The following is a 26,785-nucleotide window of genomic DNA, read 5'->3' as shown; positions in this document are numbered from 1 at the left end:
AAGGGCTGCTCAACCCTTTCCCTTCCAGCTTTTTCCTGCTCAAAATTGCTTTTCATAAGCTGATTTCCTACCTGGAGAGGGAAATGGTACAGGATCCCTGTATCTATGAGAAAAGCTGGTGTTGGTGACGACTTTGAGCAGACAAACAGCAGGCAGGTAAATTCATTTCATTTATTATATTTCACTCTCCGAGTCACAAACAATAAATAACAATAACATAATAGAATATCACGATTACAGCATAAACCATGTATAACAATGAACAAATCATCTGTAAAGCAACCACCTTCTATAAAACACCATTAACAAAACAACTAAAAAAAATAAGTTAACACAACCACAACATAAGTCATATTATAAGATTCACAAAGTACTGCAGTATTGATGATCCACAAAATAATATTAATAACAGCATTAACAATTAACAGACTAACAAACTAAGCACATGTGGAAATTCACACACACACACTCCCCGCCTCCATGATTCATAATATTCCACTCAGTTCATCAAAAGACACATACAGATAATGCTCATGGCAACAGCTCTATTCTGAAGGCTCCTAGGCCTGGGGGTGGGGCAAAGCAGGTGGAAAAAGCCATTGCCTGATGGTCGGCACAAAGTCTCAAGTGTTAAGCAGTCCCCTAGACTGCTTCCCAAAGGTGGAGACATATTGGGTGTCTCTCATATATCACCTTCATTGTTTTGCAGAAATAGAGGGAGAATGTTCTCCTAAGTACCCTCGAAACTCAGGGTCAACCAACATGATGTCCTCCAGATGTTGAGCTCCAGTTTCCATCAGCCCCGTAAGACACACAGTGTGGAACCTTTTTCAGCCTGAGGGCCGCATATCCTTCTGGGCAACCTTCCAGGGGCCACATACCAGAGGTGGATGGGTCCAGAGGCAAAAGTGGGCAGAGCAACAAATATGCCTTTCCCCTTTGCAGAACAGGATAGTTTCTACACACTGGCTGGTGATGGATATGGATACGGCTTGGGGAAAGTTTATGTGACTGTAGAGGGGAGTTGCCTATGGAGAGTCACAAGGGCCAATGTTCTGGTATTAGGAAGGAGAAAAAACATCTCATTCTATGAATCCCATCCCCCATGACTTTTTCTAATCCCTTTTTTGAAGGCCATCCCAATTCATGGGAGCATACTTTATAGTTTAAGAATGTTCTGTGTGCAGGACTTTCTTTTGAAGATTCAGCATCCTGTGTGTGCAGGACTTCCTTTTGAAGATTCAGCATCCTGAATCTTCATTGGATGTCCCCGAGTTCTAGTGTTATTAGAGAGAGAGAGAAAAGCTGTTCTTTGTCCACCTTCTCTACATCATACCTAATTTTATATACCTCCATCATGCTTTTTAAATATTTTTGTATCGCCTCAGGACATATAGTGAAGCTGATAAATCAATATAATCATGTGGCAACCAAAGTCAAGTTGTGGGTAACTCAAAACTTATACGTAAGAATTATACATACAAATAAAAACTTGACCGATGCAGTAAATAAAACATACATAAAAACCCAGAATCTTAAATCTCAAAGGAGGCCACATGACCTTGTCTAGAGTGACGTTTGCACTATAATTTCAGAATACTGTGATACCACTTTAAGCACACATGGCTCCCCCCAAAGAGTTTTGGGAGTTGTAGTTTGTTAAGGGTTCTGAGAGTTGTTAGGAGACCCCTATTCCCATCACAGAACTATATATCCCTGTTCACAGGGAACTATGGGAATTATAGCTTTGGGAGGGGCTCTCCCCAAAACTCTCAGCACCCTAAACTAACTACAGATCCCAAAATTATTTGGGGGAAGCCATGAATGTTTAAAGTGTTATCATAGTGGTTCAAATATACAGTGTGCATGTGGGCAAAGCTGGGCAGCCTTCACTGGGAATTTAGTTGTATTAAACATCGTAATGATAAAAATAAGCGAGGTCACTTGGTGTTTTATTGTGTATTTTACTTAATTAGTTTTATTGATAGGTTTGTGGCTTTTATTTTTAGCTTTGTTAAACACTCCTTGCTTCCCTCGGAATAGAGAAGCCAAGGAATGAAAATGACAACAAATGAAGTTTAGAGACTCCAGAGCTTAAGCTCTGGGCTTGCTGTTGTTCAATGTGTTGGCTAGAGCTTCAAAGGCAGGTTTTCCACCAAACCAGAGTGGTTGAGGCAACGCGGTGGGTCCAACAAATAGCAGAAGAATCCTTGTTGTTTGTCCCGTGGGGTCAGCCTGATTAAAAAAAATAAAAATAAAAATTGGCAGGCAGCATTCTGTTCTTTTCTTCTTGGACTGTTCAGTCGAAAAAGCTGTCAATATCTCTTTCATGGAGACTTTGAACAGATGCCTAAAACAGTTTCTCAAAGGAGAGAAGGATGCATTAAAAAAAAATCTTTGTCTCAAAATAGTGAAATCTAGACACATAATCATCGAAGGATGCTCAGCTCATCCTCACACTGACTGTTTCCTCTTCTTCCACTACTGCGTGGTGCATTACCTCACACAGTTGCTTCATCCCACTCAGTGTTTCATCTCTATATAAAAATTAAAAATTCAAGCAAAAATCTGTCCTGCATGAAAAACAGGCCCCTTTTGGGCATATGGTTCATTATGCACTTTTCTTTAATTACTAAAACACCCGGGATGACTCTCTGGCCTGCCCTTCCTTTCAACTTGCAAGTTGGATCTGTTCTCCAGCTCAGAAATTTTGGAACAGCCGCATGGGGATTTCAGCTTCGTTTCTCGTAAAATTGTAGGTGCGACGTTTCTCTCTCTCTCTATCTCTTTTGGTGAAAATTCAAATGGGAAACATGCATGTTAGTTTTATTTATTTCTTTGTTTCAAAGCAGTGCTATACTGCTCTTAAATCACATTCCCAAAACGAATTAAGCAATTAAAATAAAACTGCAAAAGCAAAAAATGATAAAAGCTGCATGAGACAATCAACAGGATGAAAACTGGTGCGTGTGAAAGAGAACTCAGCAAATCTATACATGCACCCAAATCAGAACTTTCCATCCTAAATGTAGAACTACGTGTAAAATATAGTTCCGAGAATTCGTCCTCCTGCCATCAAGCACTCTAGGTTTATCCTGTGCTAGTTCTAATCAGAGACACCCACTGAAATTAATGAACTTAAGTCAGTTCTGTGCATTATAGTGGCATTGCATACAACTCTCTTACCAGGCAAAGCAGCTGGTTTCAGACAGAGCAGAGGGAGCCACTGTCTAATGCGTTCTCCCCTGGCTATTTGACTGCTCAGAACTGTACCTGCCAATCTGGTTTAATCCCTGAAAGATAACAACTACAGGAGCCCCCTTTTTAATCTTGAAAAGCAGCAGTGGGCTGAAATGTATGGAGAGGAACAGGTGAAGGTGAGTGCCTTTGTGAGTTGGGATAACTCTAATCTCAGGGTTGTGGGTTCGAGCTGCACACATTGGGCAAAAGATTCCTGCATGATGACTAGATGACCCTTGTGGTCCCTCCCAACTCTATGATTCATGTATAGAAACACTTTCCCCTCCCCCAGTCTTCTGCTTTGTCTATAGCCACCTCTAGGTGCTTCAGTTGACCTCCCATTGCCTGCATTGATGCTGCTGACTGGGGGGAGGGGCCGAGTGGTGGCAAAGGCAGCTTATGCCAACAGATTTCTTCCCCCTTTTTTATTATGCTGTATCTCCCACCCTCTGCCATGCATAGATGCTATTAGTTTCTTGTGTTAAGACCTAGAAGATCAAAACAGCTGTCTACAGTAGATAATTTGGAGTTGCTTCTATGGTGCCATTTCAACTGCATTTAGGGGAGGCGTCTTTCAGTGGGAAGGAAGTTTTTGTTTTTGTTTTACTTTTTTATGCATTTGCCTTTCTAAAGCTTTATCAAAACACCAGCAAATCCTACATCATTTCCACCCCTTTTGGAAAAAGACATGGCAATAATTCAACCCCCTTGCTGCCATTGTAAGGATTTCAAGATTTGCCCAAAGTACCCCTTCAAATTGGGTGAATCCCAAAACAGGGAGACATTTACACCAGTCCTTGTGCCAACACAAAGCCTTATTACTCTAGCCAATGTGTGGTACCCACAAGACATTGTTGGACTACACCTTCTGCCATTCCTGATCACTGCAATGGTGGACTTGGGGCTTTCAAACTTCAGTGGCACCCTTTGTGTGGTGCTAAAATTCAGTGTCCCTGCCTCTCACGCTCTGTTTTACAGCATTGTTGTGGCAAAACTGGTTGCGCTACGCTATAACCACCTCTGATGGGAACTGCAGTCCAGCTGAAGGACACTGTGTTGGCCATTCCTTCTTTAGATCCTGATCCCTTCCCTAATGTATCTTATTTTCCTTTCACTCCTTTTGCCAGAGGAAAAACTTGTGCTCCCCCCTCCCTTGCAAAAACAAAAACAAAAACATAACCAAACAACTATTCTTGGCTTCATTAGATAAGTTTGGAGGGCATGATTTTCACCAGTGTTACAGGTCCTGATTTGAATTGGGACCTGCCGTGGCTGCTTTATGCAATAAAATTAAAAGAGATGGGCAATCAGGTAACGTGGGGGTTAGGGAGAGAACCATTTTCAACCAGAGAGCCCCATTTCTTCCAGGGCAACCATTTGGAGGTCGTATGCCATGGGGTGCTTAGGTCCAGAGGCAGAAGTGGAAAAAACACTGAACGTGATTGTTATCTTTTGTACAATTTCTACAGAAACTCATACTCCCCTCTCTACCCTCCCAACAAGAAGGACTCTTGGAGTTCAATGACAAATTGTACACAGGCGAAAGCACTGGAGGAGGGTGGCCAGGTGAGGGGTGTGACTCAGGAAGGAGTACGTCTTGTGGGAAGTCCCAAGGGCCAGATAGGTATGACTAGCTCCACGTGGCCCCCAGACCTGAGGTTCTCCATACCCTGAGGGATGGATCTCCAATATTGGCTACTTTGGGAAGCAGAACAAACATGACTATGGAACTCACTCTCACCAGCTTGGATGGCTTTGAAAGAGAACGGGACAAACTCACACCTATCAATTGCTTCCAGCCATGATGGAGGCTAGTAATGCTTCTGAATACCAGTTGCTAGAAACAACAGAGGGGGAGAGGGCTCTTGGGTCCTGTGTGTGGGCTTCTCATGGGCATCACTGTGAGAACAGGATGCTAGAGTAGATGTGGCATGGGCCTGATCCAAGCAGGTTCTTCTTATGCTCTTGGCCCTGAGTGAGTAACAGCATGGCTCAAACAACCAGATAGGAGACATCCTTTGTCACGAACACTTCTGCCCAAGGTATAAGAGCTCCAGAGGAGTCGGGAAGCAGCCAACAAGAGAGAGGCTCGCATTCCTCCCAGACAGCTGCGAATGGTAATTTATCAACTCCCCTCGCTGTGAGAATGACAGGAATGCAGAGAGTATGCTAGAGAGCAACCGGCACTCTTAAGTGACACAGGCAATGTCAGAAGGCGGGAAGGAAAGCAGTTCCACACCGGAAGGGGAGTTAATTCATCCAAGGAGCAGACATATGGGAAAGGTCTAAGATAGAAAACAAAGCCGGAAACAGAAAGGGCTTAGGTTCTGGATATTCTGCCGTACCCGGGATCACTCCCCAGAAGGGTCAACCAATTCATAAGGCATGGACATACGGATAGCCGTCCAAGGCTGAGTGTTTGTATTGCAATAAATCTTTAAGCTAATTACGACTTGCGTGCTGTTTTATCAAGACGGCAGCCTGGCTCCTGACATCCTTTTCGTACTGTGATTCTCCAGGTGACAGGCATTTCTTCTATCCAGTTTCAACGAGTGTTCCATTCCCACCCCCATTCTCGTTCCTTTTCTCTCCCCCCCCCAAACTTTCATCAAGGTCTCTCTTTTCTTGTTTGTTTACATAATTGTACATCCCTACAATGAGAATAAAATCACAAGTAGAAGGCAACACTAACAATTCTAATGGGTGACATGGTGCTCTTGGAACACAGAAACATCCAAGGTGATTATCTTCCCATGAATGCAAAAGTGGGAGAGATCAGAGGTTAGCGGAGCTTCAAGGATGCACATAGGAATGAAGAGTCAGAAGCTTTGTTCTTCACACCTCCCTTTTCTTCCTTCTCCTCTTTTCTTTTCATCGAATGATGTAAATAGCCCCTTCTGTCTTCCTTTGTTTCATTTAGGTCTTCGTTGTCACGGTTTGGCATTTTGATTTGTACATGGTGCCCTTGGCTTTACTGCTCCTTTTTGCTTACAACTTCTCCCTCATCTCTCCAGAGAAAGTGTCCAGCGCACAAGACCCCCAGGTAAGTTAAGCCATGCTTTAATATTTCAGGTTCTGGTTGTAATTTAGTATGGAACAGTGGTGTGTGTTGCATTTATGCGTTGTCATATAGGTGAATCCAGGCATGGGGAGCTTGTGACCCACCAGATGTTGATAGACTACAACTCCCATGATCCTTGACCACTGGTCATGATAGCGGGGCCTGATTTGAGTTGTACTTCCTTGGGTCTCCTGGTGTCGATGGACTACAGCTCCTATCATCCCTGACATAATCAGCTTGCTGGGGCTGATGTGTGTTGGGATTCCAACAGCATCTGGAAGGCCAAAGAGTCCTCACTTCTAGTTTACCTTGATTAAGGCTTAACCCCTTGGTCTTTACTAGGAATGGAGGAGAAATTTGATTCAGTACACATTTAAAGCCAAATCTTTCAAATGTGCACTTTCCAAAGCAATACACACACCCAAACACAACTATCTTTCAAAATTCACACTTGGTTGAATTTTGCAGTGCAGTTCTCCAGCCAAACAATGTCTACAAAAACACACATGTTAGAGGAAAGGGTGCATGAAAATGAAGATATCAGTGAAGATAGCACGAAAAATGCATTATATATTGCAGAAAAAATAGATACCGCAAATTGCTGTAAAATGTGAAGATGTGAATTTAGGATTAGAAAAATGAGGAAGCTAGGAAGACTGAAATTAACAGGGCTTTCCACCCCTAACATTCACACACATAGGTAAAGGTAAAGGGACCCCTGATCGTTAGGTCCAGTCACGAACGACTCTGGGGTTGCGGCGCTCATCTCTATTGGCCGAGGGAGCCGGCATATAGCTTCCAGGTCATGTGGCCAGCATGACAAAACCACTTGTGGCGAACCAGAGCAGCGCACGGAAACACCATTTATCTTCCCACCGGAGTGGTACCTATTTATCTACTTGCACTTTGACATGCTTTCGAACTGCTAGGTTGGCAGGAGCTGGGACCGAGCAATGGGAGCTCACCCCGTTGGGGGGATTCGAACTGCCGACCTTCTGATCGGCAAGCCCTAGGCTCAGTGGTTTAGACCAAAGTGCCACCCATGTCCCTATTCACACACATAGCTTGAATCAAAACCAAAGTTTCTCTGACTTTATTTCCCTGCATTCCCTGCTTAGGGTTCCATATTTCAAAAAGTAAAAAAACACCAGGACCACCTTGAAAGTTGTTGAACTTTTCTCTTTCCAATTCAAATAACTTTCTTGTACTAGCTATTAGCCATGACAAATCTGAATCAAAAATAAATAGGGGTGTAAAAAAGTAAAAGGGGTGTTGCGCCACAAATAATGGTCTTTGTTTAGATCTCTGTGTCTCCCTTATAGTTCAGGGTCTTCTTTATTAGCTTTTTGGCCGCCAAAGCAAAAAGAGCGACTTTAAAGTTGTTGAGAGTTTTTTACACAAACGCCAAAAAAGCGCTTTCCCTATTGATCCAGGGCAAAACACCAGACGTATGGCAGCCCTTTTTGTTTTTGTTTTACTTTTTTTGGTGGTTTTTTTCTGGTGTATTTTTTTATTTCTTTTATTTTTTATAATAATTTTTATTGATTTTTTCTTTATAAAGACAAAACATACACAACGTATACAATAAACTCTGTCCCTTCATTTTCCCTCCACCCACAAGACCACTTCTGCCACCAGTGATACCCATGGGCATTGAGAAACAAAGGGTTCCATTTTTAAGCTGGGTTTGACCTCCCCCCTCCCTCCTCCCCCCTCATCCCCCCCCTGCCACTGAGAGGACAGAGGCGGAGGAGCTCTGAGGTTTGGCTTATCCCCCAGCTAATTCTTCATTATAATTCAACAACAAAACCACAAATAGGAAAAAAAAACCTGGGGAAAAAAAGGAAAAAAGAAAAAACAAGAAAAAACAAGAACATCTAAATTCCAAATCTTATTTTCTTAACAGTTTGTTTGCGGCTTCCACGATTCTCTTCCTCCTGGATTTCCTAACTTCTTTAATTAATTTTGGTGAGTTTTCTAATCTAATTCAAAATCTTATTCTTATTATATTAACTTAATCCTCCTCCTTCTTCATGCTGCCCCCCTCCGAGTCCCCTCCTGCCACTAGGGTAACCCGAGGGGTTCAGCAGTCAAAAGGTTCCATTTTTGTGTCTGGGTTTCCTTCCACCCCTCCCTCTCCCCTCCAGACACCCCCTGCCACTGGATGCCAAGAGTAAAGAGAGGGAGACAGGCAGTTCTCTACCCAAACACCTCTCTAGTCACCAAAAACATTAAAAACAAACTTTAACATGTTTCCCCAGCCATTCTTCTGCCCCTCCAGAAAACTCTTAACCCTAAACTTTTAAAAATCTCTCCCTCCCCCCTCCCAATGTCCCTTCCCCCCATTGGATCAGCGTATCCTTTAGCAGGCCAAGATTCAGACACCGTTATTCATCAAGCAAAAAAAAACCCCTTAAACTAAAATTTTCACCCCACACCAGTCCTTTCCCACATCCACTTCCAGACCTTTGCACCCCCCTCTTCCTGCCTATCCCTCCCTTCACTAACACCACTCCACATTTCAGTCTTTCCAGGATTTCCATTTCCATCAATCTTCTCTTCACTTTGCTTCTCCTTGTTGGCCTCATCTCCTTGTTCAGATTTTTGTTTTTCATCATCCAACACATATTTTTTTTGGTCCAAATCAGTCTCCAAGTTATCCTCAACTTGTTGCTCCTCACACACAGTCTCAGCATCAAAATTGTCCTCTAAATCTTGATCTTGCACCTCATTCTCCATTTCTGTTGGATTCAAACATTGCCGTTCCTTGTAAATATCTTCCCATGTTTGTAGATAGTTCAACACAGCCTCCTGGAAGGCTCGAGAAAACTTTGTTTTCATAGTTCACTTAACCGCAGGCAGACCAGAGATAAGGGCCAAAGAGTGCTGGAAAATTCCTCTCTACCACGTTGTCAGCTCCATCTTGGCTGATCTTATCCTTTGTCTTTAACTTCATTACATTTCAAATTTAAATTCCGCTTAAATTACTTCTGAATCCTCTTCAATCAGTTTTTACAGTCCACAACAATAAAATCAATTTTCTTAATCCTGTAGCAATTTGACAGCTTTTGACAGCTGTCAAAACGTCCTCCCCCTTGTTGCTGCTGAACCTCAAGGGGTATCAACACCGGGGGCTGGGAAGGTTTGGAAAAGTCTTTCTTTCTCTCGGGTCCACAATCTGGAAAAGCACTTTCCCCCTTTCGGCTTAGGGATATTTAATATGCCTCCCGATTAACCATTTGGAAGAGATCGGCTTCCGTTGCTTTAGAATCTCATCCTATCTTCAAATTTAAAATTTTTATAGTCCGAATAGAGATTTGACTTACTTTGTACAAGTCTTTTATTTTCTTGGAAGAATCCGCCGCTTGCAGGCTGAGGACTCGGAGCTTCACTTCAAGGAGGTAAGATGAAACCCAAAAATGGCTCCCGCGACTCCACTCCGCTGGCTCTCGATCGCTCTACGGAGCTCTCGGGCAGCGGAGGAATCGCGTCTGGAGCAGGCAGCTGGGCGCTATGTCACCGGGACTCTCTACCCGGTGTTTTTTCGGGGAGTCCGCTCGCTCTGCGGACTTCCCCCCCCTCCACGAAGCCAGGGACTTCAGAGCGCGAAGTCCCTGCGTCCTACTCCACCAGCGCGACGGACCGGAAGCCCTGGCAGCCCTATCATTGCTTGTTGTGCCAAGCTTCTTTATAACAGTCCTATGGGTTATTTTCAGCTAGGTCCAACTACGTTTGTACCCTTAGAAATGTGTGAACCTAACTTAGCCATGTCCTCTAATTTCAGTACATCTCCTATGAGTAGGACTATTATTGAATACGGCCCTATATGTGTTTCCTTAAAAGCAAACCCCACAGGCGGCACACAGCTTGTTCGGACAAGTCTTCAGTACAAATTCAATCTATCAATTTAGGATAGTTGTTGGAGGTGTTACGAGACAGGCCTGTGTTAAGCACTCATCCCACTAATGCAACTGTCCACTGCCTTTATTTCATTTAATTATTTCATTTAAAAGCATTTCTAAATGACTTATTTTTTATATTTTTGAAAACTCTAAGTCGTGGACACTATATCAATAGCAAAGCAATATCCATTAAAACCAAAATGCAACCTGAAACCAGTGGGGGACTCCCTGGTCCTGAATGGGATAACTGTGCCCTTGAAGGACCAGGTGCGCAGCCTGGGAGTCATTTTGGACTCACAGCTGTCCATGGAGGTGCAGGTTAATTCTGTGTCCAGGGCGGCTGTCTATCAGCTCCATCTGGTACGCAAGCTGAGACCCTACCTGCCTGCGGACTGTCTCACCAGAGTGGTGCATGCTCTAGATATCTCCCGCTTGGACTACTGCAATGCGCTCTACCTTTGAAGGTGACCTGGAAACTGGAATTAATCCAGAATGTGGCAGCTAGACTAATGACTGGGAGTGGCCGCCGGGACCACATAACACCGGTCCTAAGAGACCTACATTGGCTCCCAGTACGTTTCCGAGCACAATTCAAAGTGTTGGTGCTGACCTATAAAGCCCTAAACGGCCTCGGTCCTATATACCTGAAGGAGCATCTCCATCCCCATTGTTCAGCCCAGACACTGAGGTGCAGCGCCGAGGGCCTTCTGGCAGTTCCCTCACTGCGAGAAGCAAAGCTTCAGGGAACCAGCCAGAGGGACTTCTCGGTAGTGGCACCCGCCCTGTGGAACGCCCTTCCATCGGAAGTCAAGGAGATAAACAACTACCTGACATTTAGAAAACACCTAAAGGCAGCCCTGCTTAGGGGAGTTTTTAATCTGTGATATTTTAATGTATTTTGTTATTTGTTGGGAGCCGCCCAGAGTGGCGGGGGAAACCCAGCCAGATGGGTGGGGTGTAAATAAATAAATAATAATAATAATAATAATAATAATAATAATAAACAAAATAAGTCAAAACGAGATATGGGGGATTTGCAGATTTTTGCAATGCAGCTGTATCCCACCTGGAACCTGTCAGATGTTTTGGACGTACAACTTCCATGGGCTAGATAAGACTGGGAAGGACTCAACTGGGGCTGGTAAGAGTTATAGTCCACAATAGATGTGGAGGGCGCCAGGGAGGTTGGAAAAGGTAGGATAATGCCTCACAAGCCTGCCAGTCCCATTTGACCCGATACGACTGTGAGAAAAGAGAGATGGATATGGTACACCACAGAAAACCTATCATAGTAACTTCATCCATCTTGAAGACAATTGCTTGTGTCCAGCTGGTTCCGTTAACATCGCTATAGTCATTATATACAAAACCACAACAGATATTCTTAAATGAGCTGCTTTTGTCATCAGTTTGAATCAAACTAAGATTAATTCGGGTCAGCTTTTAAACTTTGCTTGAGGGTTTTGCCTTCTCTTCTTCCACCTTCAGTTGAAGTAACTTTGCTTTTGCTCTTGTGCTTTTGAAGCAGCCTAAATCCTTTTCTACAAGAGCCCTAAGGTGGCGAAATGAGGCGAGGGGGCTCTGAAGAGGAATTCTTTCCTGCACATTAAAAATAAAAAAGTTCAGAAAGTCAGTGGAGTTAGAAAGGAACAGGATGCTTCTTCATAACGTGCAGGGCTCTGTTTTTAAACCTGTCTGTCAAAATGCAACTCTCTGTGATTCACCTTGTGAAACTTCAAAGAGAGCAAATCTTATGAGCAACTTTATGTTACTTTTAATCTGGATAGGAACCTTAGGGGAAGCAATAATCAGTTTGGTGTATTGGTTAGTTGGACTGTGAAACCCAAGCCCCAAATCCTCACTCACCCATAAATCCATGCTGATCCTTGGACCGGTGACTGTCACTCAGCCTAACCTACCTCACAGGGTTGCTGTGTGGGTAAAATGAGGAGGGAGGCCATGTATGTCACCTTGAGAACAGCAACAGCAACAATTATAACTGTGGTTATAATTAAGTTGCATTCAAGCATCTCCCTGCCAATATTATTATTATTATTATTATTATTATTATTATTATTATTATTATTTTACTTTTTTGGTTCTGTTCAAAGCCTGCTCTCCCCCCACCCCCCACTTGAGAGAAAAGTGTTACAGATTGGGGCAAATGGCATTTTCAGTTAGCTGACCATTTCAGGCACATCAGATACGAAGACAAATGGTTAGAGGCCAAGTAATCGGAGTGAAGTCCTAATCCCTACAGACGGAGCCGTAAAAACATTTAACATGGCTTTTATTACATCTGGAAAATTGAAGTTTTGCTCTCTAGGTGGAATTTGGGACAAACAAGTCATTATCGAATGCAAAGGGGATAGGTTTGTATTGGGTTTCTATGGAGGGTAAAATAGTATACTGTAGTGAAATCCAGCAAACCTGATGAAGGCTGAGGACACAAAGTTAAAAACAACCTCTCTCCATCACTCATTCTCTGACGACACGTTGCTGTCCCACTGAAATCCCAAGGATTCTGTCCATTGATGCTAAGCGGGTGATGGATGTTGCGATTTGCCATACATCTTGTTGAGCACACTATTTTTCTTTACAGCCTCCCGTTCCCCCTCACACATTATTTTCAAAAGTTCATTTTAGGAAGGTTCATAGGAACCTTTGTATGCCATTGTAAGCATGAGAGAGGGGCTGCAGTAGGGGTTCCCACTGCCTAGCCGTGCCCACTTTCAGGGACCATGTTAAAGGGGAAATCCCAATTAGCCAAGGCTGATTCCCTCTCACATATGGGAGGCCTTGCGCACGTAAGCATTACATTTACACTGTGTACCGTTCTGGTCACCTCACTTTAAAAAGGATATTGTAGAGCTGGAAAAGGTTTGGGTGACACCTGGCTTGAGAGCAGTACATGTGAAAAGGATCTAGGAGCCTTGGTAGACCACAAATTTGACATGAGTCAACAGTGTGATGCAGCAGCTTAAAAAGCCAATGCAATTCTGGGCTACATCAATAGGAGTATAGCATGGGGCTGGTCAGACCTCATCTGGAATACTGTGTCCAGTTCTGGGCACCACAGTTCAAGAAGGATACTGACAAACTGGACCGTGTCCAGAGGAGGGCAACCAAAATGGTCAAAGGCCTGGAAACGATGCCTTATGAGGAACGGCTTAGGGAGCTGGGTATGTTTAGCCTGGAGAAGAGAAGGTTAAGGGGTGATATGATAGCCATGTTCAAATATATAAAAGGATGTCATATAGAGGAGGGAGAAAGGTTGTTTTCTGCTGCTCCAGAGAAGCGGACACGGAGCAATGGATTCAAACTACAAGAAAGAAGATTCCACCTAAACATTAGGAAGAACTTCCTGACAGTAAGAGCTGTTCGGCAGTGGAATTTGCTGCCAAGGAGTGTGGTGGAGTCTCCTTCTTTGGAGGTCTTTAAGCAGAGGCTTGACAGCCATCTGTCAGGAATGCTTTGATGGTGTTTCCTGCTTGGCAGGGGGTTGGACTGGATGGCCCTTGTGGTCTCTTCCAACTCTATGATTCTATGAATGATCCAGGGAAAGGAGCAACTTCCTTGTGAAGAAACATTATGACATTTGGGGCTTTCTGCTTTAGAGAAATGGCAAGTAAGAAGTGACATGATAGAAGTGTGTAAAATTACACACAGCATGATAAAAGTGGATAGAGAAAAGATTTTCTCCCTCTCTTATAACAATAGAATTCATGGACATCCAATGAAAGTGAACGTTGTGGGATTCAAGGCAGACACACACAAAAGTATTTCTTTGCACAGTGCATAGATGGAATTTGCTTCCACAAGGGCCAGTGATGGCCACTAACCTGAATGGCTTTAAAAGAGGATTTGACAAATTCATGGAAGATGGGATTCATGGATAGGGAAAGGTATTTCTCCCTTGTGATACTTGAACTCAAGGCCATCCAATGAACTGCATTTTGGAAGATTCAGGACAGACAAAAGAAAGTGCAATGTTAAACTATGGGATTTGCTCCCACAATAGGAAGCCTTGGCCACCAGCCTCAATGGATTCAAAGGGAAATTAGACAGATTTATGGGAGATAAGGTTATCAATAGCTACTAGCCAAGATGGCTATGCTCTACCTCCACTTTCAGTATGATTCTGAATGCCAGTTGCTGGGGAGCGTAACTGTGGAGAGTCCTGTTGTACTCAGTTCTGCTCTCAGGCTTCCCATGGGCATCTGGTTGGCCACTGTGAGAAGATGATGCTGGACTTGATGGGCTGTTCCAGGAGGGCTATTCCTATGTACACTTGTATGCACAGAGGGGCATTTCATACTCCTTCCGAACCTGCAGGCAGCTGGGTACATAGTCAGTGCATGGATACATCCATAACATGATCCCATGACTTCCTTTTGATTCCAGATGTCACCATTCCCATCCCCTCACCAGCTTCTCCACCAGACTATCTTGAGGGTCTTTGTCCAAAGCCTTGCTCAAGTCAAGATACATTGCATCCACAGCATTCCCCTGATCCACCAAGCTTTTTATAAAAAATAAAAAAAAGAGTGATCTGGCATGACTTGCTTTTCAGAAACCCATGCAAGCTCTTAGTAATCAGGACATCCCTTTTTAAGTGATCACACACGACTCTTTAATTTTCTGTTTTGGGACCTTTCCTGCTATCAGCATCAAGCTGAGCAGTTGGAAAGTGGCCTGGGTCCTCTTTCTCCCACTTTTTGAAGACGGGGACAACATTTGCCCACCTCCAGTCTACAGAATTCCCTAAGAATTCTCTAAGATTATAGACAGAAGCTCTACAATTGCATCTGCAAATTGTCTCTTCTTTCTCTCCCTCTTTGGCGATCACTCGTAGCCGAGTAAGATTGTCTTCCATAAACACGGTTTTAGCAATGGGTCCGTAAGTGACTGTGGAGGCCAATTCTGGATCCACACATCCTTCCACAGTGGGGACATTGGTTTCCAGGCGGGAGTTGATCACGGTGTGGATTTGCCAAGCGTGCCTTCCTCTTAGCACATTTCTCCCTTGCGTCCTGAGATCGACTTCCTTGGTTGTAGTTCATCAGGCACTGGTGAACAGGCCAGCCGTTCTTTTACCACCTCTTTTTTCTGTTTTGGGCTGCAACTCCCTCTCTGCATCATTTATTTTATTATCATCCGTTTGGGCACTAATTTTTTCTTTTGGAAGAAGGCAGAGAGAAAGTAGGTATTGAGCACTTTCGCTTTATTTCTATCACCCAATATTCTCCATCTTCTTCACACAAAGAACACAATATTTTTGTTTTTTCTCTTGCTTCGAACATAGCCAAGGAAAAACATTTATTATTATTTTTAACCTCACTTGTAACTCTGAGCTCATTCTGAGTTTTAGCCTACCAGACCTTCCCCCTGCAAGTGTCGGCTGCTCATTTATACTCTTCCTTCATGCGATACCTCTCCTTCCATTTCTTATACATACCCTTCTTAACTCTAAGCTCATCTGTAAACTCATTATGCAACCACACCAGTTTCTTTAGATGCATCCCAGTTTTCTTTCTCATTGGAATTATTTGAGATTGTCCCTTCAGTATCTCACCTTTAAGAAACCCCCGTCTACCATGGACTCCCGTCTACCATGGAGTCCCTTCTCTAACCCAGCTTTTTGATAACCACTTTCTAAAAGTCCAAAGTGGAGGTCCGACTACACTCGGCTTTCCGTTTCCTCTGTATAATGAATCCCAAAGGGACGTGGTCGCTTCCTCTCAAGGTCCCCACTACTTCCACCTTATTGACCAGTTATTCCCTGTTGGTGAGGATCAGGTCCAAGATCATCAATCCCCTTGTTGCTTCTTCCACCTTCTGGAAAATGGAACGCAAGTTGAATCTTTTCAAGAGCTTAGTCCTGTGCTCCGAAAATGGATTTAATTTTATTTTATTTACCACCTCAACTTTTAATTCTGCTCTTCAACATTTCCTGCATTCCACTTATTGTATTTCAAAATAAATAAATAAATCTGCCTATTCAAAAGAAATGTTCCTGCTGACCTGCAGAATCTTTTTTATGTGTTGCTAGCAAAGAACCCGTGTTGAAATGCCTGTTACCCCTACACTTCAATCATAACCTTTCCTCCCCTGCCCCCTCCCATTTTTTCTTAGCAAGTGGAGTGATAATGCTGTATAGAATTTTGTATCTGATTCTTAAGATTGATTATGTGTGTGCTAATGTATTTTCTGCCCCCTAATGTTTCGGTAATGGCCCTAAAGGGAGCGAACAGCCATTGAAACAAGCAATGAGAATAGAATAAACTGAGTGTAGAAGAATTCTCAGCCTTGACATTCCAACTGGTTCATTTGTCAGAGGAAGAACAAAGCTGCTTATCGAGAGTAGAACTTGGCAATGGATTAAAATAGCATTAAAAAAAACAAGAATTGAACCTTCTTGCCTTTAGAATGGTTCAGCTTGCATCTGCTGCTGATAGCTTTGTTCTAACATAAAATTGTGTCTTGGTTGAGAGTTATTTCTGTTACCATTTTCTGAACTTGGACCAAAGGATGGGAAGAGTCCTTGAGGATTAAAAAGCAATTGTTTAAAAATGTAAAAATCCAAGGTCTTAATTATTAATTTTTTTAACGGAAGTTGTGACTCTGGAAGTACTCTATGGTGTGTGGAGAAAGAAATCAAATGAATTGATGATTACCAGCCATTTTTGATTAGCCATTATTGATGGACCATTATAAAGACATTGATCTTCATCTAACAGGGTTTACTCAGAGTAGAGCTACTGGAAGTAATAAACCCAAATTAATTGATTTCAAGGGTCAACTCAGAACAGGACTGACATTGGATACAATCCTTCACCCTAATAGCAAGCCTAGTTGAGCGAATGCTGACACCAGTGTTAGGGAGCCTGTGGTCCTCTCCAACTCCCATTAGGGAGCCTGTGTTGGACTCTCCAACTCCCATCAGCCGGGGCTGCCCAGTAATCAGGGATGATGGGAATTGTAACTAAGCAACATCTAGAGGGATTACTGCAATGCGCTCTATGCGGGGCTACCTTAGAAGGTGACCCAGAATCTGCAACTAATCCAGAATGCGGCAGCTAGACTGGTGACTGGGAGCGGCTGCCGGGACCACATAACACTGGTCCTGAGAGATCTACACTGGCTCCCAGCAGGGCCGTCTCAAGCAGGCCAGGCGCCCTGGCGCTGAGGCGTGGAGATCGCTCCGGCGCCCCCGCCATCGCAGCGCGCAGCACGGCTTCGCCACGCAGCGCCCCCCCTGCCGGCCCGGCGCCCCGGCGCCCCGCACCACCGGGACTATACCTAGAGCCGGGCCTGGCTCCCAGTACGTTTCCGAGCACAATTCAAAGTGTTGGCCTTTAAAGCCCTAAACTGCGTCGGTCCAGTATACCAGAAGGAGCATCTCCACCCCCACCGTTCAGCCCGGACACTGAGATCCAGCGCTGAGGGCCTTCTGGTGATTCCCTCATTGCGAGAAGGGAGGTTACAGGGAACCAGACAGAGGGCCTTCTCGGTAGCAGCACCCGCCCTGTGGAATGCCCTTCCATCAGATGTCAAGGAAATAGGCAGCTATCCTAATTTTAAAAGACATCTGAAGGCAGCCCTGTTTAGGGAAGCTTTTAATATTTAATGCTGTATTGTTTTAATATTCAGTTGGAAGCCGCCCAGAGTGGCTGGGGAGACTCAGCCAGATGGGTGGGGTATAAATAATAAATTATTATTATTATTATTATTATTATTATTATTATTATTTGGACCTATAGCACTAGAGTCAAAATGCAGCTGGTGATGATCATGGCTACTAGCCATGATGGCTATGCTCTGCCTCTATGGTTGGCAGCAGAAATGCTTCTGAATGCCAGTTGCTGGAAGCCACATGGTGCTCAGGCCTTGTTTGAGGGTTTCCCACAGGCCTCCGGGTGGCCACTGTGAGAACAGGATGCTCGATTATATGAGCTATTGGCTCTTCTCGTGTTCTCAGTTGCCAGGGAACAAACAGCAGGAAAGAGCTAGTTGCCTTTATATATTGTTTATGGGATCCCATAGACATCCAGTTTGACCACAGTGGCATGATAGACTTGATTCACCTTTGGGCTGATCCAGAAGGGTTCCCCTTAAATGTTTAAATAAATAGAATTATATTAATTATGCTAAGCACTTTGAAATTTGGATTAATTTTCTGTTGTTCTTTTTTAAGGACTGCATTGATGTAGAGGAGGATGAAGATGACGATGACAAGGTAAGATGCAACGTAGAACAAATTAGATAAAAGCAAGTGTCACGTGTGTTCATTGGTGAGTCTATTTCAGGGCACTTCCAAGTTGTCATTATTTTCAGCTGGGATTTGTTCACAACATGGCAAAGGAAAGTAGCAGGGAAATGCATGAAAAGGTGTGGGATGATGCTTGATGCAACATCATTTGATTTCCCCACATGCAAACCACAATGAATGCTCGCTAAACAGCCATTGTTGTCCAATCTCTCCACTAACAAATTGGGGGGAATACTCATAACACAGGTCATCTGGAAGTGACCTCAGTCCCATTTCTGTAGCCATCAACTTTTTAGAAAAGCCCAAAATTAATATTACCGGTATAGGATTATAGCCAACTGCATTTTGCTCAAGGTAGACTCACCAAAATTATTGGACCTAAGTAAGGCATGTCTGTTAACTTCAATGGGTGGTATTCAATGCTTGCCCTGCTCAGAGTAGACCCATTGAAGTTAATAGACAGGACTAATGTTCATTTATCATTTATTTTCATGGGTATGTTCTGAGTAGGACAAATATTACTCATTGTGCTTCGCCCCACAAAATACACACTTTTGTTCACATTTTATCCTAAAATATGTACTTTAACCTAATAGACTTTTTTTTTGAGCCAAGAGCTGTCTCATAAATTTCAGAGAATTGTGAAACTGCAAGGCAATTGTGTTCCATCCAGGAAGCACAAATCAGGTTGTTCCATTTAAAAATGAAGACCAAACTAGGTCTTCAAGCATCTCTAAGGGTAGCACACATACACAGAGAGGTGTAACATTGGTCTATTGGGGCAGTGGGGAATCTGTAAAGAGATGGTAAAACAATTCCCGGGTTGGGGAACTGGATCAGACCAGCCGGCCAGATCCCAGCATCCCCTAACCTCCACAAACCACTTTGACATGGGGTCAGGCCCTACCCTACCTACTTAAAGTAGCATTCACACCATTGCTAGATGTATCAACGGCATCATTTCACCCCTGGAATCTTTGCTGGCCATTTAGATTTTCAAGGACGGTGCTTTAGAAGAGTACTGGTGAGGTCCAAGCATACTGCTTGTTGCACATAAACATTGGGATAATTATTACATTTTAGTATTGTGTCACTGAACACAAAAGTAAACTTTCTAAAATCCATCCCACCCCCCCAATGAAATGACTCCTAAAACTTGGAAAAGCTGTTGGCTGGGATCTGACACAGAAGGTCATGGTTTCTATCAAACGTGTGCGTGTTTTATCAAAAGTATACAGAGAAAAGAGGGGGAGAGGGAGCTTTCTTGGATTCTGTTGCATGTCAGACATAACAGACCTCGCTTCTGGGAATTGTAACACACCCTCGGAGACTAACTGTTTACGACTTAGAAACACATAGACACTTAGTTCAAAAACAGAAGAGCAGATTAACTCCCTTCCATTTGAATGATCAATCTTTAAAAATGGAAGGGCCGCACATCCAGCTCCCCCTTTTCCAACAGAGGAGACAGCAGCAGAAGATAACAGTGGTTCATTCCCAGGGCACTTTTTCATTCTTGAATGCTCTCTCCATAGCATTGCCATTTTAAATGTATATTTCAACTTCTTACATAAAATTGTAAGAGCTCTGAAACTCTGCTTCTACAGCAAGGACTGCATACGCACAAAGGGCCTTTAAAAAAATAATTTATATATATATATATATATATATATATATATATATATATATATATATATATATATATAACATGGGTGCTTCTTATGAAACCATACACATTATCCAAATTTCCAGCTGTAATGTCCTGGTGACAGTACAAAAATGGTTTTATCTGACACAGACAGTTGTTCAAGCTGTACTGTTCAGGATAGACGTTTGCGTGTTTAGACCTTTAAACCTCCCCCCCTTAAATAAATTCAGACAAGACCCCAATTTTAGTTCCAACAGAATTTAGGCCACAACTTTATTGATTACATCAGGTGAGTGGTTGCATAGGCTCTGGTTCGACTAGCTCCCTGCACCGTTACAGGTAGCGCTGGCCAAGGGCACCAGCATAGGTCAGCCTAGGGTGAACACCTGGAATGGTGGAAAGCTGGGGACATGCTATGTCCAGCACCCAGACACGGGCACAACCTCTCTCAGGGTTGACCAAACCATTGAGTCTCTGGATTCCTTTAACGGAACACCCTTCACATAGGGATGGCGAGAGCGTTCCCCCATCCCTATCGCCTGAACCAGAGCCTATCCACAAGTTGTGACGATTTGCTACGCGGCAGGCGAAACCCAAGTGGCACCAGCCAATCAGCCAAGTGGGGAAAATTCCTGCCGTGGAGGCGACACACAGATGACACACAACGGCATAGCAAGGTCAAGCGCGCAGGCCCTAAAAGTAGGGAGAGGTGGGCGGGTGTTCCGATGCACTGGCCAAAAGAGGAAGCTCTGAGTCACGTGCATGGGCATATATAGGTCCCTTGATTGGTTTGGCTAGCGTCCCATTGGCCTGATTCAGCCCACCATCAATAGGGTGTTGTGGCTATCCAATCATACCCACCCACAACACAGGGCAGTTTCATAACAAACGGCTACCATATTGCATGAAAATTATCTTGTTTCTCTGTTCCTTTTATCACTTTTGAGTTGTGAATTATTTTCTTAGCCATGGCTGAACACCAAACATTTTTACACTGTAACTCCAGGGGTAGTCCTTGTAAGGCCTTCCAGGTATGAGCCATAGCTTGTTGAGTGACCATGGAGTCTTGACACGCCCATTTCCAGAGGCGTAGCAAGGTCAGGTGGTACCCGGTGAGAATTTTTTTGGTCACCCCTCCCCTACATTGCAATTTTTTGGAACATTGCCCAAAGCTGTTGAGCTTTTTTAAGGGAAGGTTGCCCCAGATGTACAAATTATCAGGGGGTAAAATGACAAACCTAGACAGCATCTTAAAAAGCAGAGACATCACCTTGCCGACAAAGGTCCGTATAGTTAAAGCTATGGTTTTCCCAGTAGTGATGTATGGAAGTGAGAGCTGGACCATAAAGAAGGCTGATCGCCGAAGAATTGATGCTTTTGAATTATGGTGCTGGAGGAGACTCTTGAGAGTCCCATGGACTGCTAGAAGATCAAACCTATCCATTCTTAAGGAAATCAGCCCTGAGTGCTCCCTGGAAGGACAGATCGTGAAGCTGAGGCTCCAATACTTTGGCCACCTCATGAGAAGAGAAGAATCCTTGGAAAAGACCCTGATGTTGGGAAAGATGGAGGGCACTAGGAGAAGGGGACGACAGAGGACGAGATGGTTGGACAGTGTTCTCGAAGCTACGAACATGAGTTTGACCAAACTGCGGGAGGCAGTGCAAGACAGGAGTGCCTGGCGCGCTATGGTCCATGGGGTCACGAAGAGTCGGACACGACTAAACGACTAAACAACAACAACAATTTTGATTCTTGATGAAACTTAAATGCTACCAAAGATATGGCATAAGCAATCATGGATTAGAGTGTCCACTTACTGTATTTAGATGCATGTGAAGCGGATTGCCCACATAAACGTACACTGCAATACATTTCTTAATCTTTAAGATGCTTTGATTCTATTTCTGACTCATTTGGTGTGCTGCAGTCTTACACATCAATCCTATGCATGTTTACTCAGAAGTAAGCTCTAGTGAAGTCAATGGGCTTTGCTGCTAAGACAATAAGATAAAGCAAACCTTTGCTTAGCGCAAGCATGATACTTCAAAAAGTACTGGGGAGGAGCCAAGTGGCTGCACACTTCTTTCTGGGAGACCATAGTTTTATAAGGTCCTGATAAGCCATAGTTTGGTTTACCATGTCATGAGAATGGGACCCCAATCTACAGCAGAAAGCAGTAAGGGTTCAAAGGCCAAAAATGTCTTGTGAGGCTCAAGTAAACATCTCAAACTCTCTTGTTTGCTCTCTTCTAGTTCTTGAGCTGGAGGGAGAGGCAAATCTTCCATTTTCTCTGCTAGATCAACTTAAAAGCCAGATATTGTCAGTGTCAACCATGGGTATTTTCACACCTGAGGTTTTTCTTCTTCTTCTTCTTCTTTTAAAACTATTTTATAGCCACCTTTTCAGCTTCAAAACAAGCTCCTCAATGTGAGAAACAAAAGAGTTAAGAAATTCTTATACAAAAATAAATTAAAACAAAAATCATGATAGCAGCAAAATATAAAAGACAGAAACGAATTTAGAGAAGCAAATCTATACATGCACTGGTAGTCATTAAAGTACCACAAGACTGTTTAGTATTTGTTATAAGATGCATGCAGAGCAGTCCTATGCAAGTGTATTCAGAAGTAAATACAATCAGATTCAATGGGCCTTACTTCAAAATATACAGGATTACAGCTGTGCAGTCCAATTATATGCAAAAACTACAAAATGTCCCGTTAGCGCCATAAAAGTTAGTATTTGATTTATTTTTTTGATAAATTTCTATACCACACTTTGCCCAAAGGCCACAAGGTTTTTTTCTCTGCATGCAGCCTAGCAAACAACAACATGACAGACATATGGAACATAATATGCATAAAATGGAAAAGATAAAAATAGCTGAATGGTACTAGTGCCATCAAATTGTTCATAATTGTTTTAAGTCACTGATATCCTCATTTTAAAGCTGGCTTGAAGAGGCGCTTTTCCACCTTTTTCTCAGGAGGAAAGTAATGGTGTGGCTAGACACATCTCTGGGAGAGAAAGCTTTCTGCAGATGTGGAGCCACCACTGAAAAGACCCTTTCATGGGCCCCAGTGGTTTTCATCTCATCCTGCACAGGGACCACCATTCAGGCCTCATTCACTGATGTTAAGGTACATGCAAGTTGATAGGTGTGAAAGCATGTTCTTAGATCAGGGATGGGGAAATCTTTGGCCCTTCCATCATCCCTGACCATCGCCCATGCTTCCTGAGGCTGATGGGAATTGTTCAGCAACATCTTGAGGTCCAAAGGTTCCCACCCCATCTTAGATATTGGGGGTCCAATGGCCGTGACTGTGGCTTTCATGAACCATTTCTTGAGCTGCATGGCAAGCTGTTATGAGATGAGAGGCAGATATGTGAAAAAACAAAATAAGGGGTTCTATTACAAACTCAGGCTGGAAAGCCTAGCAATGCAAGATGTAAGTGTAGCCCTTGGTTCCCAACCCCTGCACTAGACGATCTGTATCAGGGTGTCACCAATGCTTTGAAGCCTGTGGGTGTATTTGGAATTTTGAGAGTGCTGTAGCGCACCATCCCTTCTTGTAAGGTGAAATTTACACCCATCGATATGTCCATTTTTGCCTGCACCCACCATTGGTGTGTGCTTCCCCCACCAAAGGTTGCCCAGAAGAGAATGTGACCCTCAGGCTGAAAGTAACACCTCCCAACCCTATGCGAATTAATGTTTTGTCCCTGCCAAGCAAAGGCAGTCTCACCTATGGCTTGTTTTAGATCAGGCATAGGCCAACTCGGCCCTCCAGATGTTTTGTGACTACAATTCCCATCATCTCTGACCACTGGTCCTGTTAGCTAGGGATAATGCGAGTTGTAGTCCCAAAACATCTGGAGAGCCGAGTTGGCCTATGACTGTTTGAGACATTTCCATTGAAGAACTTATTTCATCCATCCTTATGTATGGGGGATATTTAATATCCTATACTAAAGCTGAACAATAGGAATCCTAGGGCAGCTTACAGTGAAAATGTTAGAAAACTATAAAGCAAATATATTATAATGCATGAAACTATAAAGAAACATATTACATACCGCATACCGATTAAACAATCTAAACATTTTCATGTTGGCCGGGGAAGTTTATTTAAGCATACATTAAAAACCTGATTGCACTGATCAGTTTTCCAACTTGTTATCTAATTCGCTTGAGCTTCATCCAGACTTCCTGGGGATATGGGCAAGGGAACACCAACCCACAGTCCAGCTCCACTTACAAAACCAGAATAACTTTTTTAGCTTTGACTTCCCAAAAAGGGATAGGAGTGCCCCTTAGCTGGAGGACAGTGCTGAGTTTTCATCCATCCTATATAAAGCAGAAAATTGCATTTTAGTGTCATTTCTCATTTCCCCGATCTTAAATTTGCCTTTCTTCAGGAGACTCGAGCACAAAACCACCTGATACTGTAAAATCAGCTCTAGGAGCTTTGGATCTAAATTCAAAAGGCATTGGGGTTGTAGACCCATTGATATTGAAGGACATAACTCACTTAGCCCACTAATTTCATTGGGTCTATTCTGAGTAAAATTTAGCTGGATACAACCTATACTTTTCTTGGTGGGTGTGGCCAACTTAGCCTTGCATTGCTGATGGTTGTCTTGATCTTTCATCTACATCAAGTGGAATCAAGTGGAATTTTCTTTAATTGAGACTTGAGAAACTGTGTTTATGATAAAAAAAATCCTTTCAGTAGCACCTTAAATGTAAAGGTAAAGGGACCCCCGACCATTAGGTCCAGTCGTGACCGACTCTGGGGTTGTGCGCTCATCTCGCATTATTGGCCGAGGGAGCCGGCGTACAGCTTCCAGGTCATGTGGCCAGCATGACAAAGCCACTTCTGGCAAACCAGAGCAGCACACGGAAACGCCGTTTACCTTCCCGCTGTAGCGGTTCCTATTTATCTACTTGCATTTTGACGTGCTTTCGAACTGCTAGGTTGGCAGGAGCTGGGACCGAGCAACGAGAGCTCACCCCGTCACAGGGATTCGAACCGCTGACCTTCTGATCAGCAAGCCCTAGGCTCAGTGGTTTAACCCACAGCGCCACCTGGGTCCCTTAGAGACCAACTAAGTTTCTCATAGGTTTATGATGTCACCATGGCACACCCTGTATTGAATGATCCCTGGCTGTAGCATAACTTTTTCTTTACCAAAACAACAACAACCAAATATTGAAATCTGTTAAAACTACCATTGTGCCCTACGCTCCAACTTGAGTTGTTTGGAAGCTACTCTCAGTATGGCTCACCAAGGTCTTTGATCCATCCTGTTTTCCTGGTGGAGCCTGTACAGATAAACCCCAATTTTCTCTGCTTCCTGTTCTCCAGGGGGCTAGCTCTGCAGAGGCTCATTTTATTTATTAAATATATTTTTAGACAGCTTTGCTGGCAATATGCATAACCCTGTCTCTAGGGTCAGAGGTGCTGAAAGTGGGACCCGCTGTTGCACAATGTCACAAAACCGTGAACACCCAACGTGTTCATTGTGAGCCATTGGGTGATGGGTGCTTGACAAACGTTAGATGTTGAACATTTTGGCCTCCCTTGGGTAAGAGCTACACATCTTATTCATTTTCCAAGTTCAAGCTGAGGTGAATTACTCAGACACAAAAGCCTTTAAATTCCGACTCTGTTCAACTTTCCTCCACCCCTCCCTTAGTTCTTTTTCTCTGACATGCTTAATCTTCACCAAGACCCTCTTTTGTAGTTTTGCTTAAGCAATTAATGGAGAAGCAAGGTCTTTTCTTAGCTCAGAATATGCAGGGAAGATTTTAAGCAACACACTGATCATGTAATTAATTCTCAGTTGTAAATTCGTTTTGATGGTTTTAATGCTTTCCCAGAGGAAGGGGGCTGCTTTTATTCTACACCGAGTAGCACAGCCGGGTGAGAAACAGTTGAAGTGAGAAAGGGCCTGTGAAGGAAAAGGGGTCTCCCTCTGCTTAGTTCAGGATGAGAAGGAAAGGTTGAGAGGACAGATTTGTCATACAGGCAGGGAATTTTCGCCTTAATTTTAAACAAAGGCTTCTGAGCTCAGAGTATCAAGCACACTGATGCCCATCTGTGTGTGTTTCTTCAGTGAGCCAGTTAAAAATTGGCTTAAGAGGACCACGTTGCCAAAGAAGTCGCAATCAAAATAATAATATTCACCAAAAGAAGTGGAATGCAGAACAACTGGAGAGAAATGGATTGTTCAATACAATGCAGCCTCGAGACTCTTACCCAAATGCACATTGTGTGAAGCTGCCCTTGGATCTAGTCCAGAAGCTTCAACTAGTGCAGAATGCAGTTGACAGACTGCTCAAAGGGGCAGGTTGCTGACAATGTGCTACTCCACTGTTGACACAGCTGCACTGTTTGCTGATTTGCTATTGGGTCTGGTTCAAGGTTCTTGTGTTAATTCACAAAGCTCTAAACAAGTTGGCCCAATTATACATCTTAAGGGATGTATAATTCCTTATGCTCCCAATCACTGAGATCCTCTGATGGGGCCCTTCTTGTGGTTTCCTACACCCCTAAGGTTCAGTCAACCTTTGTTAGGAACCAAGTGTGGCAGGCCCTGCCCTGTAGAAGTCCCTACCCATAAACACTGGGCAGGATTTGTCCATGTCTTCTTTT

The 26,785-nt window shown here is 43.5% G+C and overlaps 1 protein-coding gene across 6 annotated transcripts in view; it reads left to right on the top strand.

The window, feature by feature from the left end:
* Window positions 1-26,785, top strand: part of MCTP2 (multiple C2 and transmembrane domain containing 2) — a 130,145-nt gene that overhangs the window by 89,334 nt on the left and 14,026 nt on the right. For 5 of the 6 annotated variants that reach the window (XM_035130470.2, XM_060282414.1, XM_060282416.1 and 2 more), the window contains 2 exons: window positions 6,161-6,283; window positions 18,401-18,442. In XM_035130470.2, the coding sequence (XP_034986361.1) occupies window positions 6,161-6,283; window positions 18,401-18,442 (165 nt within the window). Of the gene's footprint in view, window positions 1-6,160; window positions 6,284-8,207; window positions 11,801-18,400; window positions 18,443-26,785 lie in introns of those variants that run through there. The other variant, XM_035130473.2, reaches the window with a different exon arrangement.

Source organism: Zootoca vivipara, chromosome 14 (genome assembly GCF_963506605.1).
Source record: "Zootoca vivipara chromosome 14, rZooViv1.1, whole genome shotgun sequence".
Lineage (NCBI taxonomy): Eukaryota > Metazoa > Chordata > Lepidosauria > Squamata > Lacertidae > Zootoca > Zootoca vivipara.
The sequence above is the reverse complement of the archived record's forward strand: the minus strand, read 5'-3'. Positions and strand labels throughout refer to the sequence as shown.